We start from the raw sequence: 19,940 nt of genomic DNA on the forward strand, positions 1-19,940 counted from the left end.
ACCGTAGTGGTCCCTACATTTTTACGTGCTTTCGAAGTGCTAGGTTGGCAGAAGCTGGGACGAGTAACAGGCGCTCACTCTGTTATGCGGCACTCGGGATTCGACCCGCCAAACTGCTGACCTTCTGATCGACAAGCTCAGCGTCCTAACCCCCTGAGCCACCGCGTCCCTTTAATTATTTTCTACCTGCCATCAAATTTTATCTGTTACGGTGCTATTAATTATTAGTGTTACTTTTTTTGCTATCAGGCCTTTTTCTTTCAATTCACTATATCATTATTTACTATACTAAAATACAGGTAACCCTCGACTTACAACCATTTGTTTAGTGATCGTTCAAACTTGCAACAGCATTGAAAAAAGTAACTTATGATTGTTTTTCACACTTACGATCATTGCAGCATACCCATGATCACGTGATTAAAATGTGGACAATAGCGACTGGCATGTAGTTGGTTGCAGTGTCCCAGGTCATGTAATCACCTTTTCTGACCTTCAGACAAGCAAAGTCAAGGGGGAAGCCGACTCACTTAACGATGTTACTAACTTAACTGCAGTTATTCACTTAACAACTGTGACAAGAAAGGCTATAAAATGGAGCAAAACTCAGTTAACATAGCAATGAACATTTTGGACTCTATTATGGTTGTACGTTGAGGACTATCTGTACCTGAACTTTCAATGGAATAAAAAAATATATAAATCAGACTCGTAAAGAGTTATTTACCTGCAAGTTAGGAAGCCTTTTATAAAGGAGGACAGAAAGTTCTCTACTGCTATTATACCAGGTCAATGAGATACAAATGATTAGCATAAATACCTGTGAGGAAAATAGCTAGTAAAATTGTATACTATCTAACAGTGACAGTGAATTTTTTTTTCCTGCAAGAAGTTGAAATTGATTGATTAAACCTTTTTTTTTTTGTACACGGCGGCCTAAAGCGAAAAGGTTTTATAAAACCCAGCTGAAGGCCTAGGACTGGGGCGACGGTGTGTGTGCCCATAGAGAGGACTCTGCGTGCCCCCTGTGGCACCTGTGCCATAGGTTCGCCACCACGGCTATATAAGATAGTGGATTGAACCCAATTTTGATCTCATGGAGACATAATTGTTCCTATCAGCAAAAGCAGTACGAGATAATTCTGTAGTCCTCTGTAGTTAATTTCACTTGGTACTTGAGGATAATCTCTCCCTGTGGCTCCCACTCATTGGAAGACCAGCATTAGTTTCTACCTGTTTGCAAATCTTACATTATATTTAACAGTATCCATGTGGTCAATAATCTTCCTACTATATATTCTAATTTATACTCCCAATGTATATGTTTGTTGCTCCTTTAGAATATACTGAACATATTCAAAGCCTAGTAAACATGTTAGACGAAAATAGATCATATCCTAGGCTGGCATTGGAATTTTATGTTTTTTTTCTTGATGATTTAGACTTCAAGCCTCAAAACACTGGACGTGCTAGTTGGGATTGATGGAGACGGTACTTGAAAACATCTGGAGGAGATCAAATTGCTAAACCTTAATTTGAAGTTTGAATGTTCTGCAAGCTCTTACAGTTTCCCTCTACATAATAGTTTTCTCTCATATGTCTTGGTTTTCTCTAAATACCGCTTGCCACAACTTCTAGAATAGTAAACTGCCTAGTGGTTTTTTCAAATCATGGTTTATAAATCCACTGTAAACTATGGTTTTGAAATATCACCAATCACTGTTGGCTATTAAGTACAAAAAACCCCAAAACAATAGAAAACCCAGGGGAGTATATGACATAGGGAGAACAATCATCAAATCATGTTTTGACAGATTTCATTTATAGCATCTCAGTTGCGGTTAAGTAGACTGGTAGATTATTGAAAATATACAACAGATAGCAATGCTTTTCTTTCAATATTTGTATGCTATTTCTAATAACGAATGTACAAAATCAGAAATATTTCATTCTTTTTAAGCAACTGATACTTGGGGGAAAATATACTTACTTTCCTTTTAAATATGTAATTTTAATTCTCAAACTAACTCACTATAGCCATTATATTAAGAATGAACACATCAAGACAAGACAAGTTTAAGCATACTACCATAAAGCTACATGCTGCTATACTTATACCTCAATCCTATACATGTTTGGAGGAAAAATACCTCCTGCATATAATCTTGCTAAAAAATCTGAACTGTTTACAATTGTTTTCCATGTACAGAAACAAGTCATAGTGAAAATCCTATTAATACATAGCATGAAACCACCAGTTTAATGTCCTCACAAGAACAAAAAACTATTTAAATTTCATTGTAAAAATATATATATTAAAACTTAACAACCAAATCTCTTTAATGGAATGTTTGCTCTTCTCATTCTTTGGTGCCATTGAGTAATGGAGTTATTTACCTATATATTATGCTTCAACTAAAAAACAAGAAATGATTTATAAAATCAGTAAGTTGTCATGGTTTATAGTCTTCTCCAGTATACAATAAAAGCTTTCCCTAATGTGGCGACCAGAAAATGTTTGGATCCAAAACTCACAATAGGCTGATGACCCAATATACAAATACTCCTGATAGTTCCAATTTAGAGGAAAATGATCTAATTACCAACAAGTAAAATCACCACTTAAACCAGTTTTACCAAGCGTATTCTACTCACTACAAAGTTCACATGATGTGCTTATATTTGTTTTATATAAGAATATATTTTATTCTAAAATGCCAAAGTTACCTTAGTAATAAGTGACTGCATCTCAGTATCAGTTTATAATTTAATACTCTGCCTAGAAAATAGAGCACACCCAATAGGCCCTATTATAAAACATTTGTGGCAAACTTTAATTAACAGTGGTGAGTTTTTCATACCACCCATTTAAAATCCTGAGCGAATGAGATTAATGATGCTGCTATTTATGTGATCCTGTATAAGATTAGATGTAGGCTGGATTGCACATGCACACATATGTAAAAGTTCCTTATTAGGATTGGTACTAAAAACAGGAGGTCCTAGGGATAAAACATATTCAACAGTGGCTGGTCCCTTAAGAAACTTCCTTCCAAGAGACATATAGTGTAGTATTCAAAGTTTTTTTTAAAAAAAAACACCATGAATTTCAAATGGATATTCTTTTTAAATTATGCATTTTATTTTTTGTTGCTGTAGCTTTGGGAATTATTTACACTTCTTGAATAATGTTAGTCTTATATAGATATTATTTAAGTATTTGGTTATTTGCTCAAAAATGGATGTTTTATTCCAAGACTGCAAATAAATTGCTAATTACAAAATTAAAATTGTATCATTGGAAGCAGACATCTCAACTTATACACCTGCCTCTTCTCTACAAATATAAAACATATCATACTCTCAATTAAGAGCCACACATTTATCTCAAGCAAGTTTGAACTCTCACATTCATAATCTTGATTTTATGTTATTCTAATAAACCTCATTTAGGTTTCATATCTCTGACTCATTAATTCTTCTACCTTGACCTTTATGCAACAACTCATTGCTTATAATTATTTTGAAAATAGTTTCTTACTGCCTGTCCTGTCTCAAACATTTCAGCTGAAATATTCTACAATATTTCCTTCATCTGTCTTGGCAACTAAACAAGATTTTTTGCTTCATTAATCCCTGAATATTTCACACCTGACTTTAAAACTATAGCTTCTCAAGTAAGCTCTAATAACTAATACTAAAACAAAAGCAATTTTAGGTAATTTTTGAGACGTTTATGGCCTGCTGATTCAGCATTAAGAATGATTAAAAAGCCACATACACACCTTGCACTACCACACCCTTGAAATCCTAGATGCAGTACACACCTAATATTGTATTCTGTGGTAGTTTATCCTTATAATGGTTTTGTTAAATAGAAAAGCTGGAGTTAATTGTATTGGTTCCTTCATTTTGCTGAACTTGCTTTCAAACTAAACCTAAGTAATATTGCCTGGATTAAGTGATTTGACACCTGCATTTCTGCACAAATAGAAAGGCATCATTTCTCTCTCTCTCCCTCTCTCTCTCTCTCTGTGTGTACCCTTATATATACCAAAATGAAGTTAAGTCTTTTTGTGGACTGGAATGCATTGGTATATTCAGCCAAATATATTATTCATCCAAGCTACTAGGTAAACTATTTTCCACTTATTTTATATAGTAGACAGGCAGTTTATTAGTCTTAGACCAGTACAAACAATGTGTCCATCAGTACCTTGTGAGTACTTATAAATCTATTTTGAGACAGTAAATAAAAAAGTAAGGCAAATTAAAACAATTATAAAACAACCTGCCTAAAATACATGAGTGAAAGCCAAAAGAAGCAATCTATATCTATGTTATAAAGTGGTATCTATAATTGTGATTACGTATGAAATTACAAAAATGTATCTAAAATTTATGTAAAATGGGATATGTAATATCACAAAAATTGATAATGTCTAAGATTATAAAGCATCTGTGAAGGAGGAACTTGTGTGCAGCACTTTTTGCAGTGTATTTCTTCAGAGTAATCTCTCCAATAAGGTTGTCTCTCCTGGGACAGCATCATTGGGATCCACCAACCTTCGCTCAAATTACCTTTTTCAAAAGATCCCATCTCTCCACAAGGAATGTCACAGGGGTCATCCCTTTCATCCCCACCTTTATTCATTATAAAAGCCCAAATGGAAAAAATAGAGAAATGAAAAGCCCATAGATTTAAGAGTTGGCAAAACAGTGAGAAAACGTCTGCCGATTAAAAAAATAAAATCATAGGCACATTTATTTTGAAATGCAAGTAAGGTTCTTTTAAGAACTAAAGGCTACGACAAACGCTATGCACAATATATATAGCAATTTTCCACCCGTGAATCCTACGTTAGCCAATCACCACGGTCAGTTCTCTTTTACAGTCGAAGTTCTTCACAGATGTCCTCCCATTTTCCCTACTGAAAAGATTTCAAAAAGACCAACCTTGGCGTTTTGAACAACAAAGTAGCGAACAGAGCAATGAACAGAATTCCTAAACTCAGCCATTAAGTTCAGATAGGGATTTACTCCAAAACAAGGGAAGATAGGTTCACCCCTGACCTTTCAAAACAACAACAACAACAAAACCTCGCGTACATTTTACTCCCAAATCACTGAAAAGTAATCCACTCCTCTGGCCGGGTAATAAAAACAGCCCATCGCGCACACACACACACACGCAAACACATACAAGCCTTTCAAAGGCGTTATAGTTCATGGCAACAAAATCAATGGGGGAGTGCAAAGCGGTCGTTTTCCCCGCCGGCGGGGAGGATTGCGCCCCACAGGTGAGGGCTGCTGCAAGTCAAGCCAGGAGCTGGAAACAGCAGGAGAGCCGCCTTTCTCTCCCTCGCTTAGGCCAGATTAGGAAGCGCACACACAACCTGTTTGGCAAGGTGAAGACGAGCGTGGCACCACCACCCCACCACCACCACCACCCCGTACCCCTTACCCCACCCCTCCCCTACTTACAGTAAATGGGTGAAGGCGCTGAGTCCTTCGGGCACGGCGGTGAGCCCTCTCCCGGAGCAGTCAACCCCTCCGTCCCCATCGCAGCTACAGGAAGCCGGGCACGGAGAAAGGGAAGCTCCTTCGCTGGGCCCAGCCAAGCAGCCGAAGCCCCAGGCGAAGAAACCGAGCAGAGCCAGGCAGAGCATCGCCAGACTCTTCCTTGTCGCCGCGCTGGCGGCGGCCAAAAGCTCCCTGGCGCTCACCGCCCCGGCCGGGGACGGTCCCTTCGAGGGACAGGGGGCCAAGTGCCGTACGAGCGCGCCCTGCCCGGGCCCTGGGGCTGCTCCGCGTCCTTCGTCTAGAGCCGCTGGCTCGCAGACCTCCCTCCTTTCCCACCTCTCGGCGAACCCTCGGCCCGGAGCAAGCGTCCTCCGCTTCGTTCCCTTCCCCTTCCTCTCGGCGCCGTCCCGCCACGCGAAGAGCCGACGGTTCAGCCCCCTCTTCCTTCCTTCCTTCCTTCCTTCCAAACCCACGGAAAGGCGGCAGCCTGTCGTCTGTCTCACAGCGGCAGGTAAAAACGTGCCCCGTTGGAATCTGCCATTACAGTTCTTTCCCCAGCTCCCTTTTGCAACGCCGCCGTAGGTAAAGCGCGCTTCTCCTAGGAAATTAACCCTTCAGCCATTCCAGCACATGCGCTCGCTAGTTCTTTCTCGGCTCGGCCGTTTCGCTTTGCCAGGACTGCCCGCCCGCCCGCTCGCTCGCTTGCTTTCCTTTGCCTTCTAGGGTTGCACACAATGCGCCGACTGCGTGTGTGCTTAACTCGCCCAAATCCCGGCGCCTGCTGAAGCGATATGCAAAACAGCGAGGTGTGTATGCTAATGAGAGAATCGTACTGCTCGTTCTTATTGGTAGAAGAGGAGCCTCAGCCTAGTAAATATATACAAATCTCCGAGCCTGTTACGTTTCCCCCCCACACACACACAGACACTCCACCCCGCAAACCTTCGGCAGTCCCGAACAGAAGGAAAGAAATGGCCTTTCATTGGTTAAAGGGAGCTACAGATGGGCGGGGCAATAGGCGTTAAGTGACAGGAGAGGCGAAGGTTTCCTTCGATAACCGAGAGGGGTTGCAGGGTCGAAAGGGAAGGTTGCTTTCTAAGATGGAGCCTCTTGTTGGATGCGACTTGCCCTGCACAGCTGCTTGTGAACGGTTCCTTTTCTCCTGGGATACCAGTTGAAGATTTCCACGTCTTTTGCTAGGAAACGGCCTGCTGGAATTGCTGTCGTTGAACAAAACAGCCGTTCAGGATTCTGCAAAATTAAGCACGTGCTGGTAAAATACTTGAACCAAGAGGAACCTCAAGGCCTTAATTCATTTACTTTTTAACGGAACTTCTTTTTTCCGCTAAGTTGATAGGGTTGCAGCTGTCCAGCAAATGCAGCATTTTTTTAAAAAAGTGGCCATGATCTGGTAGCAGTTGCCTAAGAACTTGAAATGAACCCTAGGCCAAAACAAGATAAATTGCTATGTTGGTTTTTGAAGTCTGCTTTTCTGCAAACTACTGCAACTGATTTTTTTTTTAAAAAAATCCAAGTAATATTGCTGAAATAGAAAGCATTGAATGCGCCTTGAACAGCGCTCAGCATTTTGCTTTGAGGGAGCTGCTATTTATGATGAGAAAATCCAGTTACAGGTAGAGGCAGAAGGGAATTTATAAAAACACCTTTGGAAGGATTTTAGGGGCTATTATCCAGCAGTACTAGGTCTTATACCATCTGATGCCCTCCAGATGTGTTGAATGTACAATTCATGAACAGCTAGAGAACACAGCTTGGAGAATGGATGTCTACGCTCTTTTAATCAGTGAAGACTCTGTATAAAGAATATTACACCTGCTATCAATAATGGGTATTAAAGAATCTGGTCAGTGCCATTTTCATTTGCGGTGTAATTAACAAAACTAGCCTCCATTACAGTCCTCTTACAAGTTTTATCACTAGGTAGTGTGAATGCTTGGACTACTGGAGAGTGCATATGTGACATGACAAAGTTTCAACACTCTTCATCCCAAGATAGAATTTAGGGTCTTCCAACTGCCACTATATCTACTTCTGGATGCCTCAAAAGAAGTTTGAAAATGATACATAATCAATTATACTGGTTCTATTAGCCTTTAAAAACTGAAAACAGCATTCAGTCACAACTTTGTTGCCGCTGCTACAGGTTGTGAAGTAATAAACGTCCCTCCACAAAAGGAAAATAAATTGCAAAAACCACTCCATTCTAAATACCCTTACTGAATGTTGCCATCCTTCATCCCTACTTTTACATTTAAACACGTGATTTATCTGAAGGGAAGTTGCAAAGCCATCAAACTATCTCTTTTCTGGAATGACTGGTTAGGAAACAAGCCTAGGAAGCTGTGAGACAGGAGCAAGTTACTCACAACTTATGTTACAGTTGTACTGTTTCAAAGAAAAAAACATTTTATTGCAGTTTCAAATGCATAATAGTTGAGGCAGCTGAGCTCTTGAATATCCTCAACACTGGGTTTATAGGAGTCAAAAACTGTTTTTGAGCCAAATATTCATAAGGAAGGGCCCTTAAATGGCTATGGCTATTCATTCAGAGTTTCATAAAAGTAAAATTACTGGGTTATACTGAGCTACCATCTGATCCATATAGAAAAGTTAATTAGAAAAACCATTATACTCAAGAAAGACTGGATTTGTATTTTTTCTTAATTGCTTAATTTCCCCCCTTACATATTCCTAAACATACTTTTTCAAAATATGTTTCTAATCAAGTTAGTTGTTAATAGATGAACTAACAGATTTACAATGATTAAATCCCCATAATAATATTTTACTAAAAGTGCAAAAATACAAATAATAGTCATGATACATTCACATTAATAAAAACTGCATCACTGTCCCCCATTGAATTCTGCTTGGCTGTGTTAGATGTACTATTGTCTAATAATTATAAATAATGAATAACATATTTGCTTTTGTCTGGGAAACAGGTTAAGGCATGATTCTTCTTCTTAATAGATGCTTGTGTAAATCTGATGACATTATATTTTAACATAAATTCAGTAATAGACCTTAATCACCTTAAATGGGACTGAATGACTGACATTGAAAAGGCTGCTATTGTGTGCAATGTACCATGAAGGGCTCCTTTGTGCAGATTTGCATCATATAAGGAAACAATTTAAGAAAATAAGTTGATGGGCATTGTGATCATAGAGGTGGAATGACATAGCAGATTTCAGCTTTGCTTTTCTGATTGTCAGGAACTTTGTAATATTTGGAAAATAACAGTCTCTTTCACTCAAAGCTATTCCTTACATTTTAAATGTGGCATGTAACTTTCTCATGGGGATTGTGTACTTTGGGGGGAAAGGGAAAGAAACCCAGAAACCTTGTTGAGTCCAGATGCCCTGGAAAGGAAAAATATCAAGGAAAAAATTACAAAAAAATTGCAAGTGAAAGTAATCTTCTTATACCACAAACTCTGTAGAAACAAACCACTTCCTGAACTAAGTCAGAGCTTAACTTCATTCATTTGAAGTTAGTGGCAGCAGAAATGTCACTCTATAAGTAATTTATAGAACTATAAGGAGCAAAGATTTTTTTTAAAAAAAACCTCTTCTGAAGGTTGATTGATAAAGGTAGCAATAATTAATTATACTAATGGGCTTATATTATCTAATATTGTTTTGTCTCTTTTCAGATATTTTCTCCCTCTCTCTCCTCAAACTCCCCACCTCCTATCAAAGATATACAACTATTACCACTAAATTAAGGAGAAGTAAATTGATTATCATTGTACTGGGATTTAGATATGTTAAGTTTCCGTGGATTGGACTGTTCTGGCTAGAGAAGGTAACTCAAGAATATCACATTAAAATTTGTAGGATTTATTTCAGAGGAGAGTTGCATTACATGGTCTGTCTGACTTATGAGACTGGTACATGCTGTATTCTAACTTCTATTCTTCACATAGTCAAAAGAATAATATCTATCCACAAAAGGGGAATATTAATAAATTCAAAAGAATCCAAGGTTTGCAGAATGAAACAATTTTTTTTAGAAAAATAAAGTAAAAGTGCCAGCAGCTTAAAGAAAACATAAACAAGAGATAGAAAACCAATGTTTTAAGGTTGACTCAGCCTTCCATCCTTCCGAGGTAGGTAAAATGAGGACCCAGATTGTTGGGGGCAATTAAGCTGACTTTGTAATAATGCCGCTTGGGGGTGTGTGTGAAAGCCCTAATAAGCAGGCATATACATAGAATGAAGGCTACTGCTAAGCTTGTAAGCCGCCCTGAGTCTTCGGAGAAGGGCGGGATATAAATGGAATTAAATTAAATTAAATTAAATTAAATTAAATTAAATTAAATTAAATTAATGTTGTGGTGATTGGCTGCAGTCCACTCTTTTTGTCAGGCATAAGAATTGTTCAATAGGTGCAGCCATTTGAGTTGTGCTAAAAACCATCATGGTCATAATTTCATGAGAAAACCTTGTGAAACAATTACAATGTGAAGATCTTTCCTGAGGCCCCCACTAACCAAGACATATATACAGTAGCCATGTATATATACCCACAATTTGTCATTAATATATTTAATAATTCAAAAGTGAAATGGGCTCTATTTTTCTAAACATGCCCTACCTTCTTTACTCACTGCATGACAAATCTTTTATTCACTTCTTTTTTAATACTACCCAGTGCAGCTGCCCAGCATCTGAATATTTCACAGAGAACAGAAATTAACTTTAGTATTTGGAACAAAATTGTCTAATGTCTGAAAGAGAATTACCGGCCCAATTCTTTGACAATGTTAGTATATAATAAATAAACTATGCAGACAAATGGATTGGTAAGCCATCTGAATAGAATTAGAATTGTTGGAAGGGACCTTGGAGGTCTTCTAGTCTAAACTCTGCTCAGGCAGGAAACCCTATACCATTTCAGACAAATGGTTGTTCAATATCTTCTTAAAAACTTCCAGTGTTGGAGCATTCATAACTTCTGGAGGCAAATCGTTCCACTGATTATTTGTTCAAACTGTCTTGTTTGATTGATTGATTATATCGTATTCCAGAAAAGTTTTTGTTGATACAATTCGTTCAGAAAGTGGTGGAGAGATAGATTGCAAAAATGGAGGCATAAAGTATTAGTAATACTAGACACCTATTAGGAAAGAGGCGTAGTGGCTCAGTGGCTTAATGATACTGAAGATGGTCTTTGCTCCAGTGGTTCGAGTCCTCGTATTACCGGTATGTGGCGGGGTGAGCTCCCGTCACTCGCCTCAGCTTTTGCCCACCTAGCAGTTCAAAAGCATGTTCTATGCGAGCAGATAAATAGGAACCACTTCGGCAGAGCTGTCCCTTCATGTGGTCTGTTAGATGGTATTAGTAATATTTTGATATCTATTAGGAGACGAACTCTGCCACACATGATCTTTCCAGGAAGCTCGTGATTTGCCTTTCTGACAATTTTTCTTTTCATTTGTGGAGGAAAGTACAAGATGCCAAGCAACAAAGAAGTCTTGATTGAAAAAAGTGGAAGTAGCAAGAATATCAAGGGAAAGTGACTCTGTAATGCTGAAATTCTTGATTTTAAGGGGAACTAAAGCTGAGTGTAATCAAATTTATCATTCATTCTACAGTTTTTATAACATGCCCCAGGCTGCAGAACTGGGTGGCATATAAGAATATCTTGGATTTTTAAAAGGAGGCCTTTTATGTCAAAACAATGACAAGTGGAATTCTAGTGGAAGAACAAATGATAAAAGGTGTTCAAGTTAGGAGGGAATTTCTTTAAAGGAGAAATTAAAAGTACAAGTATAAACAATTTCAACCCAGAAAACATGGAGGAAAGCCAAAGAAGCCAGTGGGGCACCCACAAATCTCATTGAAGATCTGAGGAAAAGATACAGGAGGTGGAGCCAGTGAAAAACATCTAATAGGTAGCTATGATTCTGAAGGTGGCATCAGAAAAACTAAAGCTCCAAATGAACTGAAGTTAGTAAAGTAAACCAAAAGCAGAAAAAAAGTATTATGTCTGTATGTCTGTTCGATATCTTCAAAATAAAAGCAAAGGGACCACAATACCAGCAATGCAAATAATAAGAAGCATTGAAAAGGCAAACTATCTTGATTGATTCTTCAATGTTGCACCAGTTAATTGTAAAGAGCAAAATGAAAATACAGAACTGATGCTTGAACAGAAATATGATCAGGAAATGTGTCTTTTATTCCAATCATTGCTCCTATTTTCAAAATGAAAAAAGACAGTTGAGGGAATTTCAGACCAGTCAGACTCATATTAACATTGAAGAAGATTTGAATGCAGCTTATAATGAGAGAAATCAGTAAACATTTTGAAAACGAGCAGTAGCAGTAGGAGTTTTTAAGATCAAGTCTTGCCCAAGTAATCTTATTTTTCGATCAGTTATCTTTCTTAGTAGCTTGTGCGAATGTTATATACAATATGCAAAATATCTTAATTTTTTTTAAAAAAGCATTTAAAAACATTTTTAAAATGACATCTTAATTCACAAGCCTCTTCAGTGCTGATCATCTGCCATTGCAACTCAGTTGATATATAACCTGGCTTGAAAAATTACACTGAAAGAGTGTTCATCACTGTTTCCTCATCAAACTGGAATGAGAACAAAATAGAATAGAGCTGGAAGGGACCTTGGAGGTCTTCTAGTCCAGCCCCCTGCTCAAACAGGAGAGCCTATACCACAGGTCTGCAACCCGCGGCTCCAGAGCCGCATGCGGCTCTTTCAGCCGTCTCCTGCGGCTCCCAGTCCTTTGCCATGTGCAGTCCCCAAAAAAAAGTGGGACTAAAAAAGTTCAACCAATCAATTCAAATATGCAGGGTAGGTGCATATCTCGCCTTGGCTCCACTCTTCAGTCAAACCCTGTTCTGTGCATGCGCGCATGTACGCGCATGTGCACACATTTTTGCGGCTCCCAGTTTTTCCTTTTCTGAGGGAACCGGTTCCGAGTGGCTCTTTCATTGTTTCAGGTTGCTGACCCCTGGCCTATACCATCTCAGACAGGTGACTGTCTAGTCTCTTCTTTAAAATTTCCAGAGATGGAGCACCCACGATTTCTGGGGGCAAGCTATTCCATTGGTTGATTGTCCTCACTGTCAAGAAGTTTCTCCTTAATTCCAGGTTGCTTCTCTCTTTGATCAGTTTCCAAACATTGTTTCTCGTCCTTTCCTCTGGTGCTTTGGTGAACAACCTGGCCCCCTCTGCCTTGTGGCAGAGATATTAACGAGTGCTATAAAATTCAGTTGTTGGTATTATAATCTTCAATTGTTATTTCTTTGAATTGATGATGGGATAGGGGAATGCTTATCAAATATGCAAATAACGCAAAATTCAATTGAATACAGAAATAACAAGGTGATCTTGATAGGTTGCCACTACATTAAACTGACTCTTCTAATAGCATTATTGGAGATTAAAGGTGGCTTGTAGGACAACCAGACATAAATCACATTATGTTTCAGAGATTTAAAGGTATGTGTGCCAGAACTAGTTGGCAGCTAAAGATGGGTTGAAGCCAAGAAGTAAACGAGATCAGAACAGGAGCAATGGTAGGCTGCAGTAACATCTATGAGTTAAAGTATGTCCAGTATTAGGACATCTGAAGTCCAAGAGCTGAGTCACAAACTAGGTCAGGAAATCATGTCAACAGACAAAAGATTTATGCCAGAGTGAAAGGTAATGTCCAGAGCAGAAACCAGGCAGGAAGAGGGGAGTTACATGAGAACATCCCACTCCAAAGACTGGAAACATCATCTTTCTAGGACATCATTAAATTAATCAAACATATCCTGCTTCCTGTCAGAACTCCATATTGAAGTGAGGATATTGGTAACCAGAAAATATATGAGCCAGGAAATCCAGTTGCCAGAAATCTGTCAGTTACACAAACTGTAGCTTCTGACCTTTCCTTTTCCTCAACAAAGAATGGAACAAACTGATTTGCATCTTGTTGAAGAGCTGAGCTCACCATATGTTCATGACATATTTTTGTGGCAACTCCTTAACATGCAGTTCTTATGATGAAAATGAAAGGGCAGTTAATTAAAATCTCACAAATAAGAGGCACTAAGAAGGTGTATGGATGTACGTAGGTTATTATAAACAACAGAAACAGCAGTCCTGTAACTTAAGGGAGAGGAGAGATCCATTAAAAGATCATAATTCAATCTGGTCTTAGAGAAATGTAGAATTTCTAATATAGGAAACCTACAATGAAGGAATTAAGGCTTTCTTGCTTTGACCCATCAATTCTTTTTCATGTGCTACATATATTGTTTTTCATTATTCGGTGAACATGACGTTGGGAACAAGCTGTGCAGAAGCTAACTCAGTACTGAACTGAAAAGATTGGATAGGAACAGGAAAGATCAAAGGTAGGTAGGTGGGATGTGCATGGTTTATTCTGTAAAACCATCGCATTTAATGTTGTTGTATCTACTTGATGGGCCCAATAAATGTTGTTAACAAATAAATTGTAAAACTGAAACAGATCTGTTAACAATACTGGCATGACTTTGAATATATATTGAAGGCAGCACTGTATGGAGGCAATATTGTAACACCAACCAGTCATTGGAATTGGGTGGCAGACACATTTAATAAGTAATAGCAGTAGCAGTAACATTGAATGCTTGAATCTGGGATTGGAAAAATGCAAACTAATAAAAGACAAAAAAAGAGTGATTCATACAATATAACTGATTCCTAAAAGATAATTTCAGTTGTTATATTTTACCTGAGATTTACTAGCTGAAAATTTTCAGGAGTAAGCAAGACGCAGAATTCCCAAACAAAAACTAGAATGGAATAGGAACATAAAGATTATCCCTTATACAATACAGAGCTGGTAAAAATTTAGATACTGCCAGGAACTAGACTGGACCTTTGAATAGAGGATCACATTCACTTAGTAAATTGTAAGTCAGTACATATTTACTAGGTAGTAAGTAATGTTGAATGCTTACCCTGATATCTAAAAAGATATGAACATGACAAGAAAGAGATAAATACAGATATGACCTACATTTTACAGTTAACTTTTGCTTTTTTGTCTTTAAAGTCTAGGTGATTTAAAGTTAATACATATTAGGCCAAAGAGCCACCTTTGAACTGTAAACTACCTTTTCCCTCTTCAGCAGAGAAGTTCTTTTTTTTTATTTAGAACAAAAATGACAAGTGTATGCCAAACATGCAAACTCAAATGTTTTCAGAAAATGAATAGTTACAACTACACAGGTTTTTTAAAACTAAGGGAAACATTGGAATATGTTATTTGATATTAATAGTTTGGAATTACATATTTAGTCAATGTAATTATTTTAACAAGTGGAATGTCAAAAAATGCACTTAAGAATCTTGCTTGATTTAATTTTCATGACATTATTTATAATTTATGGGTTAATTCTGGATTCTCCCGACTATTAATGCAAATTTAAATTTTTTGCGGCTTAATTAGCCATTTAGTTCTATTTTGTTCCTTCCTTTAAATGATCTTGCCATTGGCACATAGTTTTTGTGATATTTCGCTTTCTATTCCCTCCGACTTGAACAATTTTTCACCAGAATTGTTGGTCAGTAACTATTTCTGAGATCTTGTAAACTTATAGCCATAATATTAGTCGCAATATTTAGTTCTCTTGCCTTTTGTTGGTCTCTTTCTCTTTGCTTCTGATTTTCAGAGCATTAAGAGTCTTACCCAAAGATTCCTGCTTCTGCATTGTGTGTCCAAAATGTGTAAGTGTTAGCATTGTTCTGGTGGGTGGTCTGATTTTATTTCATTGAGTGCCATATTATTTGTTCTTCGTGTTGTCCAAACATAGTTACCCTTCTGGAATTTGTCCCTGACAGATCCTCTCCCTATCTTTGCAAGGCCCATCATCGTTTCTGTCTCATCTCCCAATGCTCCATAGGAATTCTCTTGCCCAGCAAAAATCTTTGCCTAAACATTCCCTCCCCATGTAGCCTCCCCAGCATTCCATAGCAGCCGCCATCTCCCTCCCATTCTTAAGTCTGACTAATGTGGAATGGCAATATTTAGATGGTGAGATGAAGGCAAATCCTGGAACAATGAGCAATATCAGCCACACAATTCATCATTGTGTTGTGGTATTTTGAGAATCCAGGCTAGGTCTCAAATGATTCCCCCCCCCCCCCCGCCCTTGTAATACTTCCTAATCCATAGGTTTTTCTCTGGACAATGATAAAAACACAAATGTTGAAAACACATCATACATTATTTATGACATATAATTCTGATAATGCCATTATTAGGGTAGATCATTGCTATCACCACTTGGGAAAACGTGACGAAACAAGTCTTGCTACATGTATATCATGGGTTATTCAATTGGCATCATTTTGTTCCCCCATCTAAAAAAAACAAAATCAGGTTAATTGTGGCCTCAGTTACCAGAATGTGGCTCATTCTTCCCAGAGAACCATATATGTAAAAGATAAATGTGGAAGCCTTTTGTAAATCACTGTTGTCTGTCTTAGCTAAAATCATTACAGCTATTAATAGTGGACTAACTTAAAATATATAGCACTTTAGCAGCACCTAGTGGCAGACACACTCAATACATCTATAAGAATATTTATAATAAGCAGCAGCAGGGTGAGTTAATTTTTTGAACCCTGAGCAGCGCTATATGAAATTGACACATTCTTTTTAATATAGATTTCCATAAGCTACAGCTCACCTTTTCAGAAGCACACAACTATTTAAAAACTTGGAGAATTCTGATTGCATAGGTATATTCATATAGCAGCAAGTTTTTGAGCAGTAGGACATTATTGACAATTAAGTGCCATCAAGTTGGTGTCAACTCTTAGTGACCATATAGGTAGATTTTATTCAGGATGATTTGTCCAGAACATAGTTCTTCTGGTTTGGTGTACCCATTGCTGTTGTAATTGAGTCCATTCATTTTGCTCGTAGTTGTCCTCTTATTTTTCTTTTTACCCAGCATTACACATTTTTCAAGATCTTTACATAATGTGTGCAAATATGATTGTTTGAGCCTTATCTTTGGGCCTTGAGTGAATACTCTGGGTTGCTGTTGGATCTGTTTATTTCTTTTCTTAGATATCTATGGTATCCTCAGGAGTATTCTCCAATGTCTAAGTTCAATGATTCTAATTTTCATTAGTATAGACACATCCCTGCCTCTGAATTTCTAATTCAACACCTTCATTGCTACTCTTACCAAGCGATCTGAGATGTACTTGACTGCTGATTCCTTGGCCAACGATAGTTGATTCCATATACACTATCTACCACTTCAGTGCCTTCATTGTCAACTCTAAAGGGCATTATTACATTAAAATATATCCCAGAATATTATATTTTTCAGTTTAAAAATACTGTATATCAACCATTCTAACATAAAATGTTAAAAGGGTGTTAAAATTTTTTTAAAAAAATAAAAGAGTATATCACAAATGCATAGCAACTTTATTAATGTTCATTTAGGCAATAGATAAGGGACGCGGTGGCTCAGTGGGTTAGGATGCTGAACTTGTCAATCAGAAGGTCGGCAGTTTGGCGGGTCGAATCCCGAGTGCCGCGTAACAGAGTGAGTGCCTGTTATTCATCCCAGCTTCTGCCAACCTAGCAGTTTGAAAGCACGTCAAAATGCAAGTAGAAAAATAGGGACCACTACGGTGGGAAGGTAACAGCGTTCCGTGTGCCTTTGGCGTCTAGTCATGCCGGCCACATGACCACGGAGACGTCCTCGGACAAGCGCTGGCTCTTCGGCTTTGAAACGGAGATGAGCACCGGCCCCTAGAGTCGGAAACGACTGGCACGCACGTGCAGGGGAACCTTTACCTTTACCTTTTTTAGGCAATAGATATTAAAATATGAGGATCAGTACATTATATCTGCCCAGCTAGATGACTGACAAACCAACCTTCCTGAAAGAAAGCAGTGGCAAACCCCTTATTTCTAAGAAATGAGCGCATTTAAACCATGGCGACTCAAGTCATCATGGCAGACTTTACAACATTATATATTACAGGGGTCCCCAACCCTGGTCCGTGGACTAGTACCGGGCCGTGGCATGCCAGAAACCGGTCTGTGCAAACAAGAAAAGCCCCATCTGCGGGATGAAGGCAATACATGAAACGGAAAACCTTTCTCCATGGAACCGATCCCTGGTGCCCAAAATGTTGGGGACTTCTGATATATTAGGATTATTGAGCTGTTTGCATTGATTAAATGGAATGCATTTTTGAATATTAACCTAATTATTTAATACTTTCAAATCTGGAGCTTTTGAAGCATCTGGAAGGAACTGCAATTTTGTTGTTTTGATTTTTTTCTGATACAGCCTTTCAAATCCAAAATCCCAAGCCTAAGTGTATAAACTATTGAACAAAAAGAAAGGCGCTGTTGTGACTCAGGGCCAGCCGGTGGGTCCGACAGCCGGGTCCGATGTATCGGAGGACTCAGATGTGGGGGAGGAGGGAAACGAACCGGCTGATGATGATTTGGAGGCTTTGCAGAGTCCTCAGCCGGGGACCTCTTCTCAGCTGTGTGAGCCCGAGAGTGCGGAGGATGATGACCCACAGCTGGCCCTGTTCAAGGACGCCCGACGTAGGAGGCAGACGAGCAGGGACAAACAAAGAAAGACTATGGGACTCCTCGGGAGGAGGCACAGGGAGACCACGCCCTGAGCTCTCTATAAAAGAAGTGTTTGGGGAGGGGCTAGTTGCTGAAAGCAACTTTTTCGTTTGAGAAGACAAGCTCTTGTGTTTTGTTATCTGCGTAATTAAACCTTGGCAGAAGCCTTTTAGCCTTGGACGCTTTCCAGACTCGTCTCTTAATTAGGGGTTGGGAGAAGAGGGCTGGTTCAGAACAGTTTGCTTTCAGCCACCCACCCCTTAATACTACGATGGAGCAGCTTCTTGCCGAGAATGCCCAGCTCAACCAGCAACTCACCTTGCTGGCCACTCAGGTGGCACAACTGCAGGCTCAGGTACATGCTGCCCCCCCACCCAGGAGGAAATGTCAGTTAGCTATGCCGGATAAGTTTGCTGGTAAACCAGAACTGTTTCCTGCCTTCCTGGGACAATGCCAGCTTTATATCAGCGTGAGAGCAGCTGATTTCCCCACTGACCGTGATAAGGTGGGATTCGTGTTGAGCCTTCTGTCGGGAGATGCAGCTCGTTGGGGCACGCCTCTGTTGGCACAGCCTAGCCCTTTTTTGGATAACTTTGGGGGGTTTTGTGACCATATGCGCCTCATGTACGAGGACCCGATTAAGGCGCAGACCGCCACCCGACGTCTGAAAGCTTTGAGGCAGGGTCAGCGCCCCCTACAGGCCTATATCAGCGATTTCCGGCTGCTTAGCCAGGATTCCGCCTGGAATGAGGCTGCGCTCGTGGATGCCTTTCAGGATGGCTTGTCAGAGGAGATGTTGGATGAGCTGGCCCGCGTGGACATTCCCTCAGATCTGAATGGGCTGATCCATCTTTGTCTGCGGATCGATGCCCGGCTGCAGCAGCGTAAGAGTCGCCGTGCCACCCCACAGACCCCTGCCGCCCCTGTTGTGTGTGAGCCCCCAGTCCAGAGGGAGGAGCCAATGGAGCTGGGTGCCACCAGGTCCCGTCTATCGGTGACGGAAATGGACAGACGACGATCGGAGGGGTTGTGTTTTTACTGTGGGGACCCTGGACATTTGGCTGCTTCTTGCCCAAAGAAGCGTCAGCGGGCGTCAGTGACCAAGCCAGCTCCGAGAAAGTCCCCTGCTTTGCTATCGGGAAACGGTCCGAGCCCGATCTAGACGGTGTGAAAGATCGGGCGACCCACAACGATCACGCCGAGCGACGCCGTTCCGACGGTGCCTGTGAACCTCCACGGCATTTGATTTTGGAGGCACGACTGATCCTTCCTGGCAAGCCAGAGGGGATTCCGGTCCATGCCTTAATTGACTCTGGGGCTACCACTAACTTTATGGATTCGGCCTTTGTGGCCAAATGGGCTGTTCCCCAGTGTCCGGTGGATCCGCCCATGCTTGTGGAGACCATCGATGGTCAAGTGCTCCTGTCCGGGCCTATCACGGCCGCCACGCAACCCGTGTGTATGGCCATCAGTACCCATGTGGAGGCCATTCAGTTTTACGTCACTTCGGATCTGCACTTCCCCGTGGTCTTGGGACTGGCGTGGCTCCGGGCGCATGATCCACAGATCTATTGGTCTCAGAACTTGGTCACCTTCCCAAGTTTGCAGTGCGTGGACCACACCCGCCATATCTGTGCCGGCCAGGTGGAGGGTTCCTCAGGGGTTTCCTTGCCTCCCGTACTGTCCGACTTTGCTGACGTGTTCAGCGAGTCAGAGGCGGACCAATTACCCCCGCACAGGCCCTACGACTGCTCCATTGACCTAGTCCCT

General features: G+C 40.1%; 1 protein-coding gene across 2 annotated transcripts in view; it reads right to left on the reverse strand.

Moving 5' to 3' along the window:
- The window catches only part of LGR4 (leucine rich repeat containing G protein-coupled receptor 4), a 90,119-nt gene extending 83,835 nt beyond the window's left edge, over nucleotides 1–6,284 (reverse strand). For both annotated transcript variants that reach the window (XM_081330282.1, XM_081330281.1), the window contains exon 1: nucleotides 5,485–6,284. In XM_081330282.1, the coding sequence (XP_081186408.1) occupies nucleotides 5,485–5,669 (185 nt within the window). In that variant the 5' untranslated portion in view covers nucleotides 5,670–6,284. The remainder of the gene's footprint in view (nucleotides 1–5,484) is intronic.
- Between the last annotated feature and the right edge of the window lie 13,656 nt (nucleotides 6,285–19,940).

Source organism: Vipera berus, assembly GCF_964194415.1.
Source record: "Vipera berus genome assembly, chromosome: 1".
NCBI classification, from domain to species: domain Eukaryota; kingdom Metazoa; phylum Chordata; class Lepidosauria; order Squamata; family Viperidae; genus Vipera; species Vipera berus.